Below are 23,413 nucleotides of genomic sequence, written 5' to 3'. Positions count from 1 at the left end.
GGTTACGCCTGGGGCGCCCCTCGAGGAAAAGCCAACTTAAAAGAACCAAAGAGGAATAAACCCGCGCGACGCTCCTGGTTTCGATTTCAGTTTGGCCTCGGGGATGTTTTATGAGGTCGTGAAAACAGAGGCGCCTCGTTGTAAATCGCGCAGGAAAAAAAAAAAAAAAGGCGGGAACGAACGCTTTCCCCCGAAGCATCTTCCAGACGCGCGCACGCACAGTGAATGCGTAAGTGCACGCAAGGCAGGCTGCAGTGCTTAACTTCGGCGGTGACGTGGCGGGGAACGCCAAGGCTGCGCTCAAGAACACCTGAAATTACCTGCTCTTCCCAAAGCATTAAAGAAAGGACTGAAACTGTGCGGTTCCGCAAAAAAAAGAAAAGAAACAAGAAAGAAAATCTACAGCGTGTGAGTACGAAGGTATACGGTGTTCTGAACGAATAACTTTCTGTTCTAAACGTCGCGAAAAAGAAAGAAATTGTTGGCAAAGCGTATGAGTCAGCACCAAGTACCAAATACAGAAAAGGTCTTACACGCTCAGTGATTCACAAAACAGTTTCTCATGTTTTTCCTTTAAAAAAAAAAGCTCAGCAGCAGCTCATCGAACAAGGAAATGTACAAAAATGATCGCCCCACTTTAATACATGCGCCACATCTTTGTTTCAAGATGTGCGATACGTGATAGTAGAATTCCCCGACACGCTGACAACAGCCAGGGCATACGTATCAGACAGCCATCGCAGGAAAACAAGCTGGACAAAGAGCAAAATGCCAACGGGATAGAGATACCGAAAGCTGGCGAAGCGCCGAGAAAATTTGTCACGGGTCGCAAGCAGTAAACAGGACGTACACACCCCTGCTATAAGTGTTTTACTTCCTGTAGAAACTACGGCTATTTACAATGAGGCTCTTGACAAGGATAGTTCCTCGCACAGGAAGTATAGGTGATTGTCGTCTGCTTAAACGCATTTGTCGGGAGGAGGAAATAGTTGTAACAGAAACCAGCTGATACTGCTTCCAATCGATTACACTTACGCAACTACCAGCGCTCCTACATATGTATATATATACCCCCACGGCTTCCGTCTAGAGAACGAGCAGCAAAGGAAACCTCCAGGCGAAACTCCTTATGGAGCAGAAGATGGGGCTATCACGAATACATCTCCGCAGGCAACACATTAAGCGTCCAACAATACCCCATTTCCCGCGCTCTCCGCTTTCCAATCAAGACGGGCTCGCTTTCCCAACCAGCGTCTTAAACGCACCATCTCCAGCGAAGATCCGTTACACCGGCCGCTTCGCACATAACATGTCGAGGACGATGTCTGCGAGCGATACAAGCAGACGAAACTTGCAGGCGAAACTGTATAGCAGACGAAAACTCGAAAACGAAACAACAGGCAAGTATTCGCGCAGCCTGAGGGAAAAGAAACTACAGCAGGCGAAAACTAGCCGACGAAACGCGAAAAGACTGTTCGTGTCGTCCAGAAGAAACTAAGAAGGGTCCGAGCAGGTTAGTCAGAGCGTAACACCGCAACAAAGATGATAGCCGCCCTATTTAGCCCGCAGTCTCAATCGATAGCACGCGAAAGTGCAGCACTTACACGCTCGATATACCTTGCAGCTCAGCTTTGAAGAGGGCGTAGCAAAAGAAGCAAGCTGCGCAGTGCACGATACACACACACAAATTGTGCACCGGGTAGATAGAATTAAAGAAGCAAGGACGGAGAATGGGGGCCCGAAACAGGGGAGGTCTCGGTGAGCGACGATGAGGCATTAACGCCTCGCACGAACGCTGACGCCCGCCTTAGCTGTCCGACTACCAGTCAATCTACCGTCAACAAAACAAAGCGGCGAGGAAGAAGTCATCCGATTAAAACAGTACAGCGTAGCCAAAACCACCGAGCGGGCCTCGCCTAATCGGGAGGCTGAATTCAAGGACCTGCTCGCTGACCCGCGAGGTTAAAAGTTCGTGAATTACAGCACCTGCGCAGCTTGTTAGTCACGTTAACCAACGGCGACAGTCATGCACCTCATCCATCCGGAGCTGCTGTTACGTTCAGCGTGCGACGCGCGAGTTCGGTTCTCCAGCAGGAAGCGTTCAAGCCGGCTCCAGACCACGCATAGCGCTGCACGCTGCACGGTTTTCTGCAAAGCAAGACTCAACACCAAGAACAGAGAGAACCGCCCAAAACGCGAGGGCGAGATGGGCTTGGCCGAGATCAAAGTTCAAGTCCCAAAAGAAAAAAAAAGATAAGATAGAGAACGAAGAAACAATCGCGCGCTTGCGCGGCCGGGTGGGCGGGCAGCACGGTCGCAATTGAAACGGAGAAAGAAACAATAAGCGATATTTTTTTTTTTTTTCACACGACGAGAGGCGGGCGAACAGTTTTAACGGCAAAGGTGAACGTACGTTGCCTCCCGCAGCTCCGCCCAGCCGCTATAACTCTTCTGGCAAGGAATACACTATAGAAAAAGAACCGAGGGTCTTCTTCGTCGTCGTCGTCTGCCTCTCCTCGCTGGCACATAGGTGGCGCTGCGTAGTGACCCAGATTCGACGCGCGGTTATACCGCCTGTAGGGTCTCCTGCATATCCATCTAGCCAGAGCTTCTTCTTCGTAATGTGGCCATTTATTTGCGGGCGCGCGCGCAGCTCCGTGCATGCAGCCGTTGCGGTTTGTGCACGGACGCGGGTGTAATAGCCGAGCGCGGCGGTCCGGGTTTTTAATCGCACGTGCGTCCTCTAGACGTGCCCGATCAGGCTACAACGAAACCACGGCCCCGAATCGTCTTTCCAACGAGGAAGAGAGAAATAATAATGAGACGGAAAGACTCCGTTTGCATTAAGAGTTGACGACCTGATGATAAGCTTAGCTGCAACGAGTTACAGATAGATAACATCCACTGCAACGGGGTGTATAATGCTGCGAGAAGAGAGAAAAAAAAAGAACCGAAGCTATGTTACTTTTCCTTCTTACTAAAAAATGCAATAATAACTTTTTAAAGGAATACCACAAGATTAGAACATAGTGACGGAAAGGTATACACAAAAGGAACCGGACTCGCTATACAATAAGTAACTAAAGTAGATTAAATATAAAGTACCCTATGTAAGACACTAACATAAGACAACTTAAAGTACCAACATAAGAAATGCTCTGAGGAAGACAAGTGCCGTTGTCGAAAAGTTGGCCTGCTCTCTCCTCGTTCGCCCATTATTGATAAGGATAACTTGCTGCAACATAGGCTGTTAGCTTCTCAGTAATGTGATGCTATAGTAACTGCAAAGTTCGTTAAAATAACTAGATCGGAAAGCTGGTGGACTTCGATAAAACTTCTGTTATGTACTTATAAGTTCCGGTAGACTGCGGAATTTTTCCATAACGCGACCACCGAACACACATTACGTAATAACACGAAACGACACGTTATCGCAATACGTCGCGATGGTTCATCGCCTAAGCAACCAGCCAGGCAAAATAATAAAGTTGCAACCACGTGGCAAAGTGCGCCTGCCACGTATCGCTTTAAGTAAAGCTGCCTCCTAAGTGACACGAATAGAAGCCCATATGCGTTAGGTCCGCATAAATAATTCTAATCGATTGTATCATTCAATCATGGACCAGTCCTCCGGAATTTATTTGACATTTCCGAAAATGTTCTGTTTCATTGCTTCTGTACGTGTAACTTTCGTTATGGCATTTAATTAAGAATCTTGTATTTTGTTTTCAATAAATATTTAGGACGCGCGTTTATTTTTACCGATTCAAATCTTTCTCAGCTGACTTTGTGCATTCGCTCACTTTATACATTCGCTCACTCGCTCACTTTAGACAACGGTCCCGTTGCAGTCTCACATCGGGATCCTCCCAAGCATATGAAATTTGTCCAACAGATAGTCTCGGCACTCTACATAGTATATTACAGGAGCCAATCAAAGCGCTAACGCGCTTCTTGAATACGAGCAGGCTACGTAAACGAGCGCTTGTGAATATGCGTGAGTGAACATTGTTCGTCTGCCCGCGTGCGCACGCTGACTGTCCTTCTCACCTTCTTACCTTTTATTTCCCCCTTCCCCACGTGTAGAGTAGTTAACCGGGCGCGACCTTGGTTAACCTATCTTCTCTTACTGTGTGTATATATATAACGGATTGTACCTTGCGTGAATAATAATAATAATAATAATAATAATAATAATAATAATAATAATAATAATAATAATAATAATAATAATAATACACTGAAAAAGAAGCAAGGTCACGGGAAACGGAGCATTTTGCGATCCACTCGCCGAAGGACGCAGGAATTCATGGTATGCGCACACATACTTGACTCGTGCACCACTGAAAACAGTCGCCTACAGCAGCAGCCGCCTCCAAGCCGTTCGATTATCGACGCCGGGCAGTAAATCTCGCGCGTGACCACTTCGCGCGGTAGCGCCCGCGATACGCCGCGGCCACATTTATTTCCACGGGCGCACGCTGTGTACAGGAGCCACACGTGAGCCGTGTTTGATGGCAAGCAACCATATCGCGCGTCATCGAACCTTTCCTCCCCCCCCCCTCCTCCCCCGAGGCACGATGAGTTATTGGCGTGCCGATGCAGAGGACCACGCTCAAACAACGCCGAAACACGCCAAGGCAGTTCAATCGTGCCACGAGATGCGTCTCCCCCGATCGGGGGCAGCTTGCCGGTCAACGGACTCCGTAGGAATTATTTGATGAGGGGCTGTGCAATATCCATGCTTTAGGCGACGTTGGGGCCCCCGCAACACTTTCATCCGTTTAACTGCATGCACCATACGAATAAACTATAGACCTGTGCACAGTAATAGTTATTTCTTCACGCAGAGGGAAACTGCCATCCACCTGACTGTGACAAACCTGCTACGTATACAGGGAGCGTTCCGCTCTGCGGACTTCTGCAGAAGTTTCATGACCTGAGCGTATTGACATTTGACACGGCTTAGCGTCCTATAAAGCAACGCGTCCCTTGGGCAACGGAAAACGCCGTAATGGAGCGCCTTGGATCGATTTCAACCACATAAGGTCGTTTTAAAGTGCTCCGAAATCTTTGCGGTGGGATTATTTCGCATTGCGTCGCCATCGGAATGTGGTCGCAATAGATGGGTGCATCGAACCTGTAACGGCCGGGAGCAGCCAGCCCTGCATGCACGCAACGTCGTTGTGCTTCAGCCTTGTCGCTTTGTCATCTCTCTACTTACAGGCGACAGAGGCGTTTTATTCCTCGACGGAATGAGTGTATAAGAGGAATCATTAGCTCGGGGAAAGCTCCAATGCCGCCTATTCAAATACGAGTGGAACGGAGAAATACTTTTGTGGGACAACCGCTGGGCCGACTTGAATGAAATCTCCTGCATATTAGAAGGAAAGTTAAATTATGAAGACTGTAGTAGGCGTTGCGAATAAAACCGCTACACACACAGGACGGAGGGAGACGACAACACAGGGCGGTTGTCATGTGTCTGTAGCCATTTTGTTCCCAATGTCTCACAAACTGGCCTACAAATTTACCTTGCTAAATTAGTGCAGCAGGTACAGTATCGATTTGCGGCACGGGATTTTTTAAGACTATTGCTGAAAGTCGGCAAGATTAAAAACAAATGGAAGGACAATGTTTACAGATCCGTAACTCTGCAGCGAAAACATATGTGGCAATTCTAGAAGCTGCACCCGTAAGAGCATCTAAAGGGGACATATTTGACATACAATGTTTAGCTTAAGTGAATTCGCTAGAATGCTAAGGCTGATTGTGAAAAAGTCCCACTCACACATATTAGTGGCATGTTTAAAGAGCGGTGCAAATACATCCATTTTGTCCGCTTTTGATGCGTCATCAGCTGCAGTTTACAGAATTGTGATATCGATTTTATTGCCGAGTAACAAAGTTGCAAGCTCGATAGTATCGGTCACTCAAATTTTTGAAATCTGAATTTCTTTTTAACTTGACAGCCTAAACAAAAAAATCCACCCGCATTAGTAACCACATTTTATCTTTTTTTTTTTATGAAACGAGCCTCATCATAATCGGTGCAGTGGTTGGCGAGAAAAAAAAAACGATTTCTCCGTTCCCACGTACTTAGGCAGGAATATACCCGAGCTAAAGCTTCCTCTAACGCTATCAATCAAATATTCTGCGAGAAGAAAACACGCAGCATGAGGGCCCGCTCTAACAACATCTCGAAAAATTACACGGTTCCGACAAAAATGGACCATTCATCACGGCGAAGAGTCATCAAAATTTCGCCACAAGGATCGCACCAGGGGCCACTTAACAGTGCGCCGCATATCAAGACCTCGAGAAAAGAAGTTCCTCAGAAAAGTGCGCCCCACGGGTACCAGCTGCGGCGAGCGAAAAGTGGAGTCGAGCGGGGAGGCCTCGTGACAAACGACACTCGCGCCTCCGAACGGCGGCATTGGCAGAGGCATCCGGGACGGGGAGTATAACGGACAGAGAGCGCTCATCGATTTATGCCGCCCTTATTCCCTCGTCCCTTCGTTCGCTCCCCCTTTCCCACCTCCCGCATTGCTTCCCCTCCGCGACACACAGAGACACACGCTTCCCCAAATCTCATACAGGATGCATTCTCCCCCTTTCCCAACACTCCCTCCCGCACCCGCCGGGGGCCAGAGCTCTTGATGAACACCGGCGCATTAGCGGGGGCACGCGACGCACAACTGGAGGCCCGGTAGAACCACCGCTATGCCCTCCCTCTCTCTCTCTCTCTCGACCCTCACCATCGTCGTGGCGTGCTTCGTCCGTTTACATTCCACGCTGTCCTGCCTGTTTTTCGCATCGCATTACAGGCTTGGGTCCGCGACATTACGCCGTCGGTATGCTCCTTCTGCTGTCCTGTCGGCCGAAAGCGAGCGTCCTCCATGCACGGAACAGTGAAATGATCAGGTATGCACGCCCTACATTAGGAGGCGCTGTTGGGGGGATTGACGATTTCCGTGATGGAACTTGATTAGCGTGAACGGAAGAATGCGTTCTGTATCTTCATTTATGTATTGCATTGGTAACCGAATAAATCTTTATTGTTCTCAAGAAATGCCAAGACGCGCAACGTTGTGTCTGCTCGTCCGTGTCCGTACCTATATACACTGTACCACTCGCTGCAAACTTGAAGAGTTTTATCATATGGCGCGATTATCTTACCGTTCCCGTATTCGGTGCCGGCTGCTGCGACGACGCATGCGCGGAGTTTACCGGACGGCTCCCGTCGATTACCGTGGTGAAGCTAAACAACGGCCTATTTTGATTTTATCATTTATTTCTTGCTATGGCGACGGAGGGCAAGAAACATGTGCGAATTAAGATCGAAGCGGGTAGCCTTGGCACTACAATGTTACGCAGTCATGCACGGTATATATGCCGTCGAGAGCCGTCCGGTAACTTCGCGCACGCGCACTCGAGGCAGCCAGTGTCGGTAACGGTAAGACGGCAACGCTATCCGAAATCTCTCTATTACGTGTCCAAGTCACTACTGAGGGTCACAGCGGAACAGAAGCAAACGGCTGCGCTGTAACCAAGGAAACCGGGGCGTATACGCGGTGAACGCGTAACTTAGCGCAATAAAAAAAAAACAGACACAAGAAAGGTAGAGAAAGACAAGCGCTGCTCACAGCTGTTTTGAGTATAGCGCTTGTATTTATCCACCTTTCTCAATTCTGTAGTTTTCATTGCGCTAAGTTACTTGTGCAGTCGTGGAAAACCAACTAGCCCAAAAAATCAATTCTTCTATAGTATACGCGGTCGTCTGGGTTTGGCAAGAACATTGTTCTATAGCATCCGCGAACGGTTAGGCCGAGTTAACGCCTATATGGCATGTCTATACTATTTCTCGCACTTCAAACTCACCCGTTATATACCTTGATTTGGCAAATGCGGCCCGTAGAAGCACGTGTTAGCAGTGTTACCAACCACGCCGGATGTTTTCGAGGTTGCACTGGCGTGCGCCGTGTACGATTGAGGCACTTACTGAAACGCCTTCTCGAAATAGCGCGCTGCTAACGCAGAAAAGGCACGCGATAGGAAATTGGGTGGACGGCAAGTTACGAAACACGGGCTATATATATCGTCCATATATATCCCACGCACACCCTCGCATGTGCGTCTCCACACAAAGGTCCGAAAGAGGAGATTTCGTGCAAAGCCCACTCGTGACGTAACGCGCACGTTTATGCCTGCATCGAGGAAACCGCGCGCGCACTTTCCAAATCGGGCACTTGCAACACCACTCAACAATTTCGGTATAACGGAAGGACGCTCCGCTCTCGCTTAAGCCTCTACACCGGAATTTGCTCTCTCAAATCTCAAAAGGCCAGCGCTTTACGACCGACAATGTCCGACGCTCGCCCGGACTACTGCGCTCGCCTGGACTGCGTGCACATAACGGCTGCGTGGACACGGGGTTAGGAAACCGTAAACGCTTCGCGTAAACCTTCGCGTAAGCCCGGCGTTCCCTCAAAGCCCGGCTCTGTTCTACACGCAACGGCGGCGTGGGAGGTCGTCGAGGCGAAGATTAATTTCCCAGAAAGTTCCTGCAGTGTCTTAGAGCGCGGTCGGGGTACTATAGTGCTGATACGCGACAACACAGTATACACACACGCTCGCGGACAACTTTCTGTGGCAACGAAGGCAAAGCTTATACGCGGAGGCAAAAGGTGCACGTCGTGACAGCGCTCCTGAAGATATAGTCCCCGAGTCTCATTCGCATATATATATAAGCTTGGGAACAGGAAGCGCGCATATCCCATTTACTAGAGCCCTTACTTTAATATATAATGAACCAAAATAAACCATTCAGTGTTAAATTTGAATGTGAGACTTTCGCTTGCGTCATCCGCGTTTCGGCAAATGCGAAGCCGTCGCAAGTGTAGCAAGTTACCCTGATTCAGACTGAGTTTCGATACTCGCCGTATAGATGGCAAAGTAGACGGCTAAGCGGACAGCGGCGATCTCCTTCGAATTCTGACGAAGAAGGCAAAGATGACAGCTTCGCGAAGACAGCCAAGATCGAAGTCGAGAAGCCGAAGTGAGCCTCCAGGATAAGGATGCATGTCTCGCCCCTGTGACCGCGTTCTTCTTACTTCTTTATTCGATTATTAAAAAAAAAAGAGGAGTTTCGAGACAAAATATTACTTTTTTCTGACCAAGCTTCATGGAGGCGGCGGACAACAAAATTTACTCCATATACTCGAGTAAGATTATTATTTACCGAATTCTCGATAGTTATCTCTTTGATGACATGCGGCGCGTGTTGTAATTGCAGTACGTAAGCCAGCCGCTTCGTTAAAACACTGCCTTGCGTCAGAAGGCCGTGCGAGCGCTGCTACTCTTGAGCCTTTCCTGTCACGTACCTGCTCGCGTTCTCTTTTAGAGCTCAGCTCTTAGGCGCCCGTTGAGCTTCGGCATACCCGGGCGTCCCTCGTAACCGAGTACAGCGAAGGATGACAGAGCGAACGCGGAGCGAAGCGACGGATGAAAACCGGCGAGAGCGAAAAGAACGCGAGGACGAAAGCGGAGAAGGAGGGTATGGCGAAAGCGTGAGAAGAAAAATTGGCTGAAGGCTTAGCTTGGTTAAGCCTGCAAGACTGCGAAAGCAATACCCTTGGCTGCGCCTTGGTTCGGCTGGTGGTGTGGACATGGTTGCCCTTTGTTAAACTTATGGCTACACATCATCCGACATAGCGCAAGGCAACGCGCCGACCACTGCGAGGAGCCGAGCTGTAGCCCAATTTATCCTCCTAGCGTGACGTCACACCAGCGAGCGCCCTCTCTCGGTAGCGCCGCAGCAGCGGCGCGCAAGGCTTCGCCTCCACCATCGGTGCCGCGAGCTGGGGCCCCGTCTCTCGGTCTGGCGTGACGTCACACGGTCACGTGACGCGCAGCTGCGTAACGAAGCGCCACGACCACCGATAGGCCGAAAGTACGAACAGTATTGCTTTCGCAATAAAAAACAGTGCTGCGCAAGACGGGCTGTGCGGCGACGATAGCTGTGAGATGGCGCCAGGGTAGCGCGCGTCAGACATATGGAAACAAAGCGCTACATGAGCGGAGGTCCGTCCGCGGCGGCTGCCGTGAATTCTATCCACGCGTCACCCACGCGCTGCTTCTCGCGATCTCCCGATTAGCGAGGCAGTCGCTCCGTTCGCACCATGCCGCGCGAGGCAGACTGTCCGCGCCAGCCTATATATCGCGAAATGAAAACACGTATAGAGCTGTGCTCAAATTTCGCATTAGGAAGTATTGTGATAATCGGTGAACTTTTCCTATCTCTGTGCCCTCTTTCAAACCTCTAGAACCCCCCCCCCCACAGTGCAGGGTAGCGAACGGGAAACTTGCCTCTGGTTAACATACCTGCTTTTTCGCGCTCTCTCTCTATGCCTTGCGCCAGTTTCGACAAATAATTGCTCGAAATTTGAAGAAAAATAGAAAAAATGAATCCCTGTTCCACTTAAAGAGAACAATTATTTGAGGAAGTTGCCCTTATTAAATAAATAAGTAAATAAATAAATAGAATCCTACAGCCAGAAGAGGCTTGACAAGTAAGAAAAGACGCAAAAGACACACACTTACGTGGGTGGTGAAGCTGCACGCAAATGTTAATTGAGGATAGCAAACAGACAAAGAAAACTCGTTTCTCTCGCAGTATTTACGACATTTCCACTTGACCTTACCCGGGAACCAAGTGTGTTAAATTTTGCGCTTTTTCTTTCTTTCCGTTTTCACAGCTATTCTCCTCACTCTAGCATTGGACGTACTACGTCGACAGCCTAAACACTTGCGGGAGGAGGAGCGTTTTTCAGCAAAGATAAGCACAGAGACGCATGCACTTTTCCTTACAACCGCAACAAGAGGACAGGGCAACCAGCCGAATCCAATTTCTGCAAGAACAGCGTCTATAGCCACGGGGTGAAATATTGCAGAAAGCGCCAGTCTTTAAGCGAAAAAAAAAAGAAAGAACAAGAAGATGAGAAGAAAAAAAGGGGGGGGGGGTAGCGGAGGAAGGGGAGGGCTGTTGCCAAGAGCAAGTGAGGGAGTTCCTCGGACCGCGAGCTCTTTTTCACGGAACGTGCTAAGCAGGCTGGAGGCCATCCTTGAGACAACGTCCTTGACGAGGAGAAACAGAATCGGGTTAAGCCAAATTGGAGAAAGAAAAGAAAACCAAAGACAAGCAGCTGTGCCTTCTTCTCTTTTCGCAACTCTACCCCCAGCGTCTGTTTCATCAGCCATCCATGACGCGAGAGATCTAGCTCTCCACTCGCGGCCAGGAATTCCTTCAGCATGTTGATTCTGCGAACGGCAACCCAACGCCAGGGATGCGAAGCGAGAGACGTACACAGCCTGCCCGCTTGCGCTGGGCCTCGGAAGAGTTGCGTGCAGTACAGCGAAGGCCCTTGCGGTGGCCTGCCTGTTTGAAAAGAAAACGGGCTAAGAGGCAGCTAATCTACCTAACCGAAAAGACGCCAAGGCACATGTATTCCTCGTATCAACAAAGCCAATAGCAAATGCGGTTTTGAAGTCTGCCTTGCTGGCAAACGTAAGGAAACACGCCTGCAGCGTTATGTACTTTTACACAGTACGGTACACTTTTAATGTGAGTACCTCGCTGGTAATAAAGCCAATATAGCTGACACACTTCCACTTCGTCGAGAAAAATAGAACAGCCCACAGAACGCTTTGGTTGACTCCTATACATTAAAACGTAGTCTGCATGCCATCATGCTATAATTCGGCCGTCACTGGCAGTCAAATGCTAAATGGGTGTTCCCTTTGACAGTGAACCGTACTTCTGCGTGCCGCGTGCGTGCGACCCATTAGCCGTACCTGCTGTGCACAATTCTCGCGGATTACCGCAGTGCTATCAGCCTGCACGCGCTTTTGAGATCACTCCGTTAAGAACTTGTGACAGTTGAGAAAAAGCCATCTTTAATGAGCTCCGACGTGGAAGTATCAGGCAACCGGCGCTGCTTTTAATCAACTATAAATGCACGGCGACCAGAACGTCGTAGAAACAAGAGGCAGCTGAATGACCGTCTGCAGCAGTCGAGGCGGAATAGACGGACATTCTCGCAAGACGCGCAGCTGTGGGCATTACACTTATCTTGAACTTGGCCTTTACGATAGACGAAAGCAGAGATAGAGAGAAAGATGCGAGAGAAAAAAAGGAAAGAGTTGGGCTGTCACGGATGGTGTAAGGTTACCAACAAGCATGCGGGGACTGCATCCGCGGTGGTGTTCGGCTCGTCTGCTGCGCAGAAACACGCGATTCGATTATCGTCTGCTCGGCGCATAACGCCGCGTCTGTCGGCTCGCGATCGGCATGCAGACGATATAGCCGTCCCAGGACACAGTGAGCGCTCAGAAATGAACCGAGAGAGAGGAATGCTATTAACGTCTGTAAGCGTGCGATACTCTTCGAACTGATCGTACGCTGACAGAACGCAGTGAACATACATCTGCAGTCTAAACGCGCCATAATGACTCGAATTGATTCACTGGTGAGGTTATAAACGTAAAGCAACAGCTGGGGCCGGCTATGAAAGAAATTCACACTTTGTTGATCCGTCGTGTATATATCCTTTCAGTCATACACAATATAGTCACAGTCATGAAGTAATTTCGAGTACGCCAAGTCAACTGTCGGATAATCAGACAGTATACAGTGGCCTTTGCTAACCAGACTTCCAGTTTCTAGTAAAATTCAGATTGCAACACTGCATACAAATGACCCGAACGCAGTTTTGGCGTGCTTCGTGGCATGCGTGGACGGGACCGAACACTGGATTAGACTAAGCACGGCTCACACTAATCACTACGGCTATGAGATGCACCTGTCAGAATCTAGTATCGGCTATGGTATGAAACGTGAGAATGGGCAACTGTGCAAATCGCCAATCTCAACGCCGCGTTGTCGCTAGACAGAGAGAACATTCACTAAATTTAGCGACGAAATTGCTAAAATTGCAGCACTGCGGTTTACATGTGAAGATATAGCGTTGTACCACACTGCAAGCAACGGGCGCTTCTTCCTGCCAAAGGGATTTAAAAGGACACTAAGGGCCAATATTAGGTCAAGCTAAAGTGATAGATTATTGCTTGAGAATCTTTAAGACGTCAATATTATCGCGAACAGGGCCTTAATAATTGAGAAACAGAGGTAAATGCAGGACATGATTAGAGACTACTCCGGGACATTCGAGCACTTCCCCGACGACGAAAGTACTCCTCAGTTTAATTCTGTCACTAGTACTCGACCACTCGTTGCAAAATAACATCGTATTGTAGTATAACACGAAATAAAATGCCACTTATCCCGTTCTATTTCATTTTTAGAAAAAGAACTCCCTGACATTGCCCTTGACAACGACGCGTGCGGTCGAAAGGTTTCGTTTGCGCTCGACTCTGCGCCGCCCAAGCTTTCGCGTTTCAGCAGTTTCGTTATCGCGTAGTGCTGCGATGATTTTGCTGGCTCGCGAAATCTCGCGCAAACTGCAAGTAGCGGAGAATTCAACTCCCGCGTGATGTCTCAGGATTTCCGAACGGTCTACGCCACTTGATAAAAAAGCAGCTGCTGCGGCGAGCCCACCGCTATGTCTTGGCTCGGTGCCGCCGTCTGTCGGTCGCCGTTTTACTCACCGACGGCAGCAAAGGGTGGCGATGGCGTCTGCAACGTCACCACTCCCCCGGTTGGGAAACGGGAGATTTGAATTTTAAAAAAGGCATTCGGACCCTTCAGACGCAATTTTCTCGTAAACCAAGTCCCTTCTCAGTACGAAACAAGCGTTGCGATGTTTAGGGGATGGTATTTAAACAGTCCACGTCGACTTATTTTTTGCCTTTAGTGTCCCTTAAAGGCCAAACCGGCACAGTGTTAGGGAAAGAGAGTCGCCACCAGCCGCCCCGTCAGTCTGATGCACTCTTCGGCCCCGCTACTTGAGTGCGATTACCTGCATGCTACAAGTACACATTGTACATAGTTTTTCGTCTGCTTTTCGTCGGCTGCAAGAGTCCGTCTCTCGTCCCCGTCCCCGAGACGCAATAGCGTAGGGCGACCGTGTGCATGCATGCGCTCCTGTAGGCTGCTATAATCACTTTATGCTCCTATATATACCCAAGAAGAAAAATAAGGCGTCTAACTTTTTCTTCCTTTTACACGAGCTACCATCGCGAATAATATCAACATCACGAACGCAGAGCAACACCCATGTTACTTAGTGAGACGCCGTCTCGCCCCCCGCCCCGGGCTACGCCACTGTCCCTGCTGTACCATTTGCGAAAACTACGCGTGTCGCCAAAACAGGGTACGCGCTTGTAAGTGCGGGCGAACTGTGTGCGACCTCGCGCAATCTCGGCGATTGCCGAGTAGTGAGCAAGTGTGTCAAGGCTCGTGGGCAGATGCTCCGAAACGCGCCGCATTTCAGTCCATTCAATACGCTGGCGGGCCGTGCGGCGAACGCGTGTAGTTAGGTTTGCGTTTCAGAAATAACAATAATAATAAAAAAAGGGAATTTGGAAACCGAAAACAGTGAGCGCAGCAAATACATGTAGACGTTCCTTTCCCCCATACGCACGCGCACATGATATGCATGCAATTCGATTCGTGCACATGAACAAACATGCACGCGCACATACACGCGCAGGTGACAAAAAAGCGCACAACGACAGAAAAAAAAAACGCAATCAGAATAGGCTATATTCGGCGCGGTCCGGGAGGAAGTAACTTCCGGCGGGGTCCCGAGAGCCTGGTGAGCGAGGGCCAAGACAGGTCACGTGTTCGCGCAGAGGAAACAGCTGGCCCAACGTGTGCGGCAAGTCACAAGCGCGCGCCGGTGACCCGCGACCGGAAATGACGTCAATGACCACTTCCAAGCGGCAGTCCGCCTCTCGCACGCGTCCCGCCGCGTGAACGAGCACATGTAAGCCTCAGCTGAAATGTGGAGGCGCCTCCGCTAAGTGTTTGCATCGCGACCCTTCGTTGCAGCCATGTGTTATAACACCCCGTTATCGTAGAAAGCAACGGCAGCCCACGCGTTGGCAGAAGTGGCCGCAGTCTGCAGTCAGGCGTGGCACGTACTCGTGCACTGCTATAGTGCACGCATGACACACCGAATATGAAATAATTATGTCCTTCATCGATTATTTTCGTGCATCGTCATTGTCTTTCGTGTCGTCGTTTTCTGTAACCAGTCACTCGACCCGACTGATAACATATGAAAATTTTTATGTCATATGAATGAAGCAATGGTTGCAGAACTAGAGTCATGGTTTACTTTTGCCAAATACAAAGAAATAATGAATGAATGAATGAATGAATGAATGAATGAATGAATGAATGAACGAACGAACGAACGAATGATAGATAGATAGATAGATAGATAGATAGATAGATAGATAGATAGATAGATAGATAGATAGATAGATAGATAGATAGATAGATAGATAGATAGATAGATAGATAGATAGATAGATAGATAGATAGATAGATAGATAGATAGATAGATAGATAGATAGATAGATAGATAGATAGATAGATAGATAGATAGATAGATAGATAGATAAAGAGCTTGAGCTCGTAGAACCCCTCTTCACGCGCTGTGTTGTTTCGCTAGCCTGTTCGCCACGCTTGTGAGCCCAATGTGCGGGCGCAAAAAGAGCACTGTCCTTCGCCGAAGATTACAGCCTCGCAATATAATAGGAGTTTAGGTAAGTGAATCCCCGGGCGAGCAAACAGGAATACAGGAACCACCAATAACGGCATCGCCGTGCAGAAACAGCTAAACATTCGAGCGAAAGAAGGACTGGTTGCGTGGCCGTTCGACCGATCCACCCACCGGCGGAGGCAGAGTCGGCGCAGCCACTCGCTAATCAGCCCGCAGTGCATCGATCGGTGACAGTATATACACACACAGCGGACAGGGACTCACCCTGCCTGTGCAGCAGCTGCACCGCAGTGGCCGGGAAGTATCCGGCGCGCGAGCTGTGGCCCGGGCCGAACACGATGCCCTTCCAGCGGCCGCTCTCGCACTGCTCCAGAACCTGGGGGGAAGGGGCGACAAGCACGAGAGAGGGATAAATGTAAGAGAACAGAGGTTAAGCTGAAGAAGAGAAGGCCACGAACACTTTCGAGCAGTACTCTAAAAAATAAAATGACCGCGGATGTTTTTCCGGCGTGAACAGCTTGAGTCAGAAAACAGCAAGCTTCTGATGATTTCTGTAAAGAGCCTCCACAAAACTCACACACCTGAAATTGATCGATCGATCGATCGATTGATTGATTGATTGATTGATTGATTGATTGATTGATTGATTGATTGAAATGTTGGAAGCGACATCCGGGCTATGACAGACATCGCTGTGTGCGCTCAGAATTAATGTTTGCCCCTCGTGTACAGCGTTCTTCAATCGACATCTCAGCACACGGACACTTAGGCATGCCGCCCAAGTCGAAATCCGGCGGCAGCGGCAGGGAACTGAACCCTTCACCTTGCACTCGGCAGCCGAACGACACAGCTACTAAGCTAACGCCTGGTGAAATGCCACCTTGCACATATATGTATTGGCGCGAGGAGAGGCCCTCACCGTGACCATGTCGCCTTCGCGCAGGATAAGGCACTCGCTGTCGTTAGGGTCGTAGTGGTCCCGAATGGCCCGGGCTGGCAGGGCTTGGAGCATCTCTTCAGAGAGGAAAACAAAAGAAGAACGGCAAGCTTAGGAATCACACAAGAATCCTTAATTTAACGCCTTTTTGCTGGCCATGCATACCACCGAATGTCCTGAAGCAAAGAAATCGGCTAGGTACGCGGAAACAACACCAAGTCTGCAATGGCAGAGAAGGCACGGGAAACACGAGCAAGGCAGAGAAATACACATCGGCAAAAAAAGGGGCGCGAAACAGCCACCTGAATTACAAATGATACACGCGCTGCGCGGTATAAGGCAAAGACAGGTTCACCTCGAAAAGCTGTCAGCCTGCGCCAGTCTCGTGCCGGTCTCGTATTTCTTGTGCAGTTCGTGTCACCCTCCATGGGGAGCAACAAACCTTTTACTGTGTTTAACTAACTACAGCCCAATGGCAAACAATATCATCCGAGATATGGTACACCGTGGACGAACAAGGGAAGCTGCCAGCCGGGGAGCCAACTGATCTTTCGAGAAGGGGACTCGTCTTCGTTCTTGGCTTGGCCTTCGATTTAGCAAGTGGACATGTCTTTGACCAAGACAAGCAAGTCATGTTGTCGCAACGCTAGCTCTGCGTCGAGGCTTCCCTCCTTCGTCCACTGATAATCAATTCAACCTGTGAGACCCCAAAGTTTGACTGAAAGACCAAGCTGAAAGTCTAGCGCGTGTACTAAAGTCTACTCTTTCATCAGCAGCGTCATTATTTTAAGTTAAAACAGCGTTTAGTCTTAATGCACCGCGTGCGAGTAATTTAGTACAAAAGGTTCCCCGAATAAATTAGCCAAGGCGCACCACAGAAATCCGTCTGAATATAGGGACACTGCATGACTGCGGACACGAGGGAAGACCACTTTGCTTCTTAGCACAGCTATCGACACTGTGACGTTTGTGAACACCGAGAACACGAAGGTGTCTAGATAAACGCGCATGCGCCGAGTTCTCCCTTTCTTTCTCTATCTCTCTCTCTCTCTATCTATCTCGTCTTACACGCACCTCTGAGCAGCACCTTGAGATCCCTGGCGGCCTTGGAGCTGGAAAATGTGCGCACCAGGTCCAGCGCTGTCTGCTCCGACGAGTTGGGCTTGTTCACGTCGATGCCGCTCTGAGCACAACAGGCACACACGTCGTTATGCGACACCAGGTTTTACGTAAACGCATCTCGTCTAAATAACGACCGTGCGCTATAATACACTGTGCTTCGGAATCCAGCCAGTAGCCATAGAATGTCTGATCAGTGTCGTCAGGCGGATTAAACGACACCCAAGGATAAAAAAATAAATAGAAAAGCAGCGGGAAAACATGTTCCATTCTATGAGCAATATTGTACGCTCCCCTCCCGTTTCACGGAAACCTTGTACAAGAGTACCTTTAACACTCCTGTTGACTTTTTCTTGGCGTTAATACGGACTTTTTACTGAGATGCAACTGAATAACACGCACGAAGTTTTACAAGGGCAACACTAGTCTTGCATCTCGCACGGTCTACTTAGCATGTTTTAAAGAGCTGTCGCATAACACCTTCAAACACCGAGGTCTCTGAGCAGCCTGTCTTTGCATATTAACATCTTCCTTCATCTTAACCATGATCCCAAAAGAAAAAAAAAAGGTAAATTCAACAGACAGTCTCGCTTGCATGGATTAAATAGCGAGTTTACGAAGCTGCAGACGGTATACTGTAATGCAGGTTCATTATATTTGCTGAACGGCATGGAAGAAAATCATTCCAGAAATAACGTTGCCGCGGAAGTTCACCCTGCGGAGCCTGAGCTCGAGCAGACGACATTGCAAAACGCAGACGACATTGGAGAACACGAACAGCATTAAAACTGCGCAACATCCGAGGCGCTGCGGTTCTCCGTTGCAAAAGTGTCATCGGCAGGAGAAACAGCGAGATTATGTTCGCCTAACGAGCTTCCGCACAGTGTGTGTGGGTGGCTCGCTTCCTCTGCATATACTAAGGTTGCAAAAACTAAACCAAACGGCAGACGGGCTCCAGCGAGGTCGCGCGCCCTCTCGAAAGAGTCGACAAGGGCGGCAATGTGGGCTTGCAATATAGAGCTTGCTATATAGAATCCCTACAGTGTAGTGTTCCAATTAAGAGAGACGACGCATGCGAGAAAAAAAAAGAAAAGCGAAGAGAAGGCTTCATCTTGATCAAGCGCTCAAGTCTGCAACTCGTTGCGAAGCTGTATAGCGATACGCGAGATACTGTGCATGTGTGCTCTGTGTTTCTGCGCATCAGCTGCACAATAATGCGTGCAGGAAGCCACACACATACAACCAGACGGACACACGCACGCACGCGCACTATGGGGGTGATCATATTTAAGTTTCACGGACTTTTTTAGAAATCGCCCATCGCACGTACGTAACATAATTCTCGTCACTTAGCGGGAATATTTGAAGGGGCGGACATGTACGAGAAACCGAAACAAATATCCAATTAATTAATATAAATTAGCTAATTGAATTCCTAATTTTTACTATACGACACATATTGAAATTTACGAATTGTATAGCCGGTGAGTTTGCAAGGTGTGTACAACTGGAATGAACTTTACTAATGGCACAGGTTTGGAGATATGCACCATCAAACTAGCGGTAAAATCGCACTCTTGCTCCACTCACTTTTTTTAACAAAACGCTCTTTCAAGCAGTGAAGCACAAAATTAACTGGAACGCCCATGTATTGTTTCTCAAACTTTGAGAAACAATCTTTCGAAACTGGTGTCTTCCTGAAATTCCATTTCAAGTGAATACGTATTGCATAGTCACTTGCTAAAGTTCTTAAATAGCTATATGCACCGTACACTAATTTATTAAGTAGTTAATTAGTGACTTTTTGATAATTATATGAATATGTGTTTTGATTTCTCGTGTTAGTAATGTCCGCCTCTTCCAATGTTCCAGCTAAAGGAAAAAAAAGATAGGCCATCTGCCACAGCCAATTTTCAAGAATTCTACAAAACTTAAATATGACCACTCCGTAGATGGCGCTCTGCAAGAGTGTACGGGGAATGCTTTGCAGTCTCAAGTGTGTTGAAGCTGGGGAGCGGAAAACGAATTTACTATATGGTACTTGTGTTAAAAGAGGACAAAAACTACGCAGCTCAGTGTTTATTATTTTCGTATCTTTTTCTTTTATGTTCAATCTTTCTTATTTATTTATATACTTATTTATTTTTGTACACGGACAAGTACCTTTAGTTCAGAAGTACCTTGAACACTGACTAGCTTTTGTTCCTCAGCTGCAACATTCGCAGAGCCATAAATAAAATAGTTAATAGTTCGACCCAACTAATGAATGATCCTATTAGGAAATCCTCCCAGAATCGCTAGGGTTGACTCCCAATTAATTTGTAGGAATCTTGTAGTACGAGCAATTTGTAGGCACTATGAGTGTGTTCTCGCAGTACTTTAAACATGGAACCAAAGTCTGACTTCTCACAGTAAAACGTAAAACGCTCTATATTGGCTGGCCATGGTATATCGGGAACAATTAGAATTGCTCTATAAAATATATTCCTTTCAGTACCTGGAAAGGTACATTTCAGAACCTACGTCTTTTGTATGTGACTTTACCTTGTGTTCGAAGTTTCTTTCTTTATTTATTTTCTTTAATCGTTGCCTCAGTGACCCCCACCTGGCCTGCCGAATTTCGATTATATATGCCTGTTTCTCTTTCTTTCTGCGACATGTGTTCAATGTACTTACGCGAGCTGACTTGCGTTAGCATTTGCGTTATGTTTACGGGAATCTTGTTTTATTTCTCTGTTTTTTCTTCCGTTCAGTACCACTTTATTCGTGTATTTACGACTGTATGAAAACGGATCATCTTGCACAGGTACGGCATGAGTCTGATGCGCCTCGACCAAAAGGCAGCGTCGGCGAGACAGCCGTGGAATCCAGGTGGGGGGGTGGGGGGGGGGACCAAATGCTTAATCATCAGCGAACCTCGCGGCAAGGCAGGTCGGCGCGCCTCCGTTTTTTCGCGTCCTCTGACCTGACCCAAATGAGAAAATTAATATCGTGTGCCGCAGAAGCCGGCGGTAAAGTAGACTGCGCGGCGTCAAAAGAACGCCGCAACGAGCAGACGAAGCGGGCACAGTGCAAGCCCCCATGCACCGTCCGGAATACCACTGCGGTCGGTTGTTGTGGGTGCGAGGATGGCCTCCGCTACGCCTGCCGTCTGCTATACGCGCGCTTGGGAGCAGACGACAACGCCCCTAAGCTGCTAAACCGCATCTGCGCGTTGGACGCAAAGCACGTCGACACCGCCCTCAGCGCCGCCTGGCGCAGATTTCCCGTAACTGGGTCGACATAGCACGAGTCCTTACGTAACGTCACTAACTGTGAGTGAAAAAAACAGAGAAGCACGACGCAGATTGCATGCGTGCGTGCTTAGCAAAACGTGATGCGTACACGTATCATGAGTGAATTCAGCGCGGGTTTGCATGACATCTTGGCCAAAGAAATGCGCAAAATGAAAGAATGCCGTTCTCGCATTGCAGTTTTACCGGGTAGTACCATTCTCCAATTGCTGCTTCATTAAATAGCCTCCCCATCCCTCCTTCGCATCGTGCACGCAGTATCACGTCTTCAGCACAAAGTCAGTGCACCAGAAAATGAGAGACGAATGCGTCAAGTGTCAAGGACAGGAATGAAGCCAAACGGCGTTCCCAACTCTACCATTCTCGTAGAAGTTGGTTTCTCAGCATGTTTCCAGCGTATACAGTACCACTTACCTAGAGCACTAAATGCATTGCACGTAACAGCTTCGAGCTAGCACCCTGCTCACAAAATAACTCGGTGAAATTCCGCCTTCCACTTGAGTGCATTACTGCTAGAGGAAAAACATCAGTGTCCTTTCGTTTTTATACTGCTCGAAAAAGCGCGGAAAAGCCTACACTCGTAATATATTAAACTGAATGTGCTGGCCGTAAGTAGGTAGGGTTAAGCGGGGTCTAACTAACGAGACTGGGAGCAGTACATAAGAAACATATTGTAGCATGCTTTCAAAACGAAAACCCTTTCACATCGAATAACTACGGCGGAGGCACTGAACCCCGGCAAATCGCACAGGCAGTTCGTCATATATACATGGGTACTGGAGGCATACTTCTGCTTCCCGGAATAAAACACCTGCTCAATGTCGTCTGCCTAATGTTCGTCTGCCCGGCCAGGCCCAACCCCTCGCAGTTATAGCGTCTAAAAAATGCAAAAGCGCGAGTCGCAATGGGTTGTCGCAGGCGTGACGTTTTCACAATGACACGTTACGGGCAGCTGCAAGTGAGGGAGGTGGGGCGAAAAGCGATGAATGCAAGGGGGCGGTGAAACGCGCCTTCTCTGTCCGAGAAACAGTTCTCCTTCTCCAGGACTCTATGCACGGTCGAGAACCGCCCACTGACCTTCGTCGCCGAGTAGGTGACTCGCTTCTAATGATGGGTCCCCGTTTTCGACGTCTTGGAGACAACAGAATCGGCCCGTCGGCAGTCTAGCCGCTTTCGGCTTCACCACACCCGTTTCCTTATTTATTCTTTTTGTTGTATTTTAATTTTTTTTCACCGGCACCCACAAAACGACGCCCTCCTACCAAACCCATCCAAGTTTAATCATTATAATAGAGGCGCTGTGACGGAGTTCACGCACCGTCTTGTCCGTGTCACCTTGTTGCACTTTCAGTCATTAAAGGGAGTTTTAGAAACAGGAGATCCAAAGTTAGTGAGCGCCATCGATTACGAGTTCAAATAAACGCAAAGAGAGCACAAAATAACGCAAAAATGGCTGTGGCTTAGGTAAGGTTAAGCCCAGGATGCGAAGCATACTAGCCTTTATTTTAGTTGTTGAACCACTGTTTAGCCTGGTGAACTGCTGTTGCTTGGCTATATTTGGTTCGGCTAGACGAAGAAACAACTCATGCATTACTGCTTCGCCTTCAAGAGTGGAACGCGACAGCGTTCCCGTCGACCCGCCAAGGGGTGTAAGACAATGGGCTACAGGGCAGCGACTACGCGCCCCGCATTGGACGCGGTGAGCGTCGAGCAAAGCAGCGTTCGGCGCGGCAACGAAATGTGCGCCTGAGCAAGAGACGCACGCCTTAGAAACAGCTCGTTTCTAAGGCAACACCGCATTCACTAGAGACGCTTTTGTACCGCTTTGAAGCATCGTACTCGTGGCTCAGTGGTAGCGTCTCCGTCCCACACTCCGGAGACCCTGGTTCGATTCCCACCCAGCCCGTCTTGCAAGAGTTGAGCCAAAGCCACTTCTCCTCTGTCGTGACGTCACGGTGTCACGTGGTTTCATGGCGACACCGCCGCGCCTGAGGAGCTGGGTTGAGCTCTCGTAATATGCTTCGCATAAAAGGCGTACAAGTTTGAATTTCTGGGTAACAAAATTCGCTTGGAGAGGTGCTTTGCAGAACTATCGAAATTAGTTGTATTGTGGCGTTAACGTATAGGGAAACTGCACAGTATAAAGATATAGTGAGGAAGGCCGTAGTAGGCAGTTCCAGATTGACATAGAACACCTGGGCTTCTTTGACGTGCTCCAGAAGCGCGGTGCACGAGCGTTCGTATGTATTCCGCCCCCACAAGAATGCGGCCGGGAGTCGAACCCGCGCCCTCGTGCTCAGCAGCTCAACGTCATACCACTAACCCACTGCGGCGGGTACACGTTTAGACAATATATGCTCTGACGCGACACAGAA

General features: G+C 48.7%; 1 protein-coding gene across 1 annotated transcript in view; it reads right to left on the bottom strand.

The window, feature by feature from the left end:
• LOC135900747 (caskin-2-like) overlaps positions 1–23,413 on the bottom strand; it is a 319,002-nt gene that overhangs the window by 197,082 nt on the left and 98,507 nt on the right. The window contains exons 8-10 of the mRNA XM_070524415.1: positions 17,701–17,809; positions 16,609–16,703; positions 15,954–16,065 (exon numbers count right to left, since the gene is read on the bottom strand). Coding sequence (XP_070380516.1) covers positions 15,954–16,065; positions 16,609–16,703; positions 17,701–17,809 — 316 coding nt within the window. The remainder of the gene's footprint in view (positions 1–15,953; positions 16,066–16,608; positions 16,704–17,700; positions 17,810–23,413) is intronic.

This window comes from Dermacentor albipictus, chromosome 8, assembly GCF_038994185.2.
Source record: "Dermacentor albipictus isolate Rhodes 1998 colony chromosome 8, USDA_Dalb.pri_finalv2, whole genome shotgun sequence".
Classification (NCBI taxonomy): domain Eukaryota; kingdom Metazoa; phylum Arthropoda; class Arachnida; order Ixodida; family Ixodidae; genus Dermacentor; species Dermacentor albipictus.
Note: the sequence above shows the minus strand (reverse complement) of the source record. Positions and strands in the feature narration are given on the sequence as shown.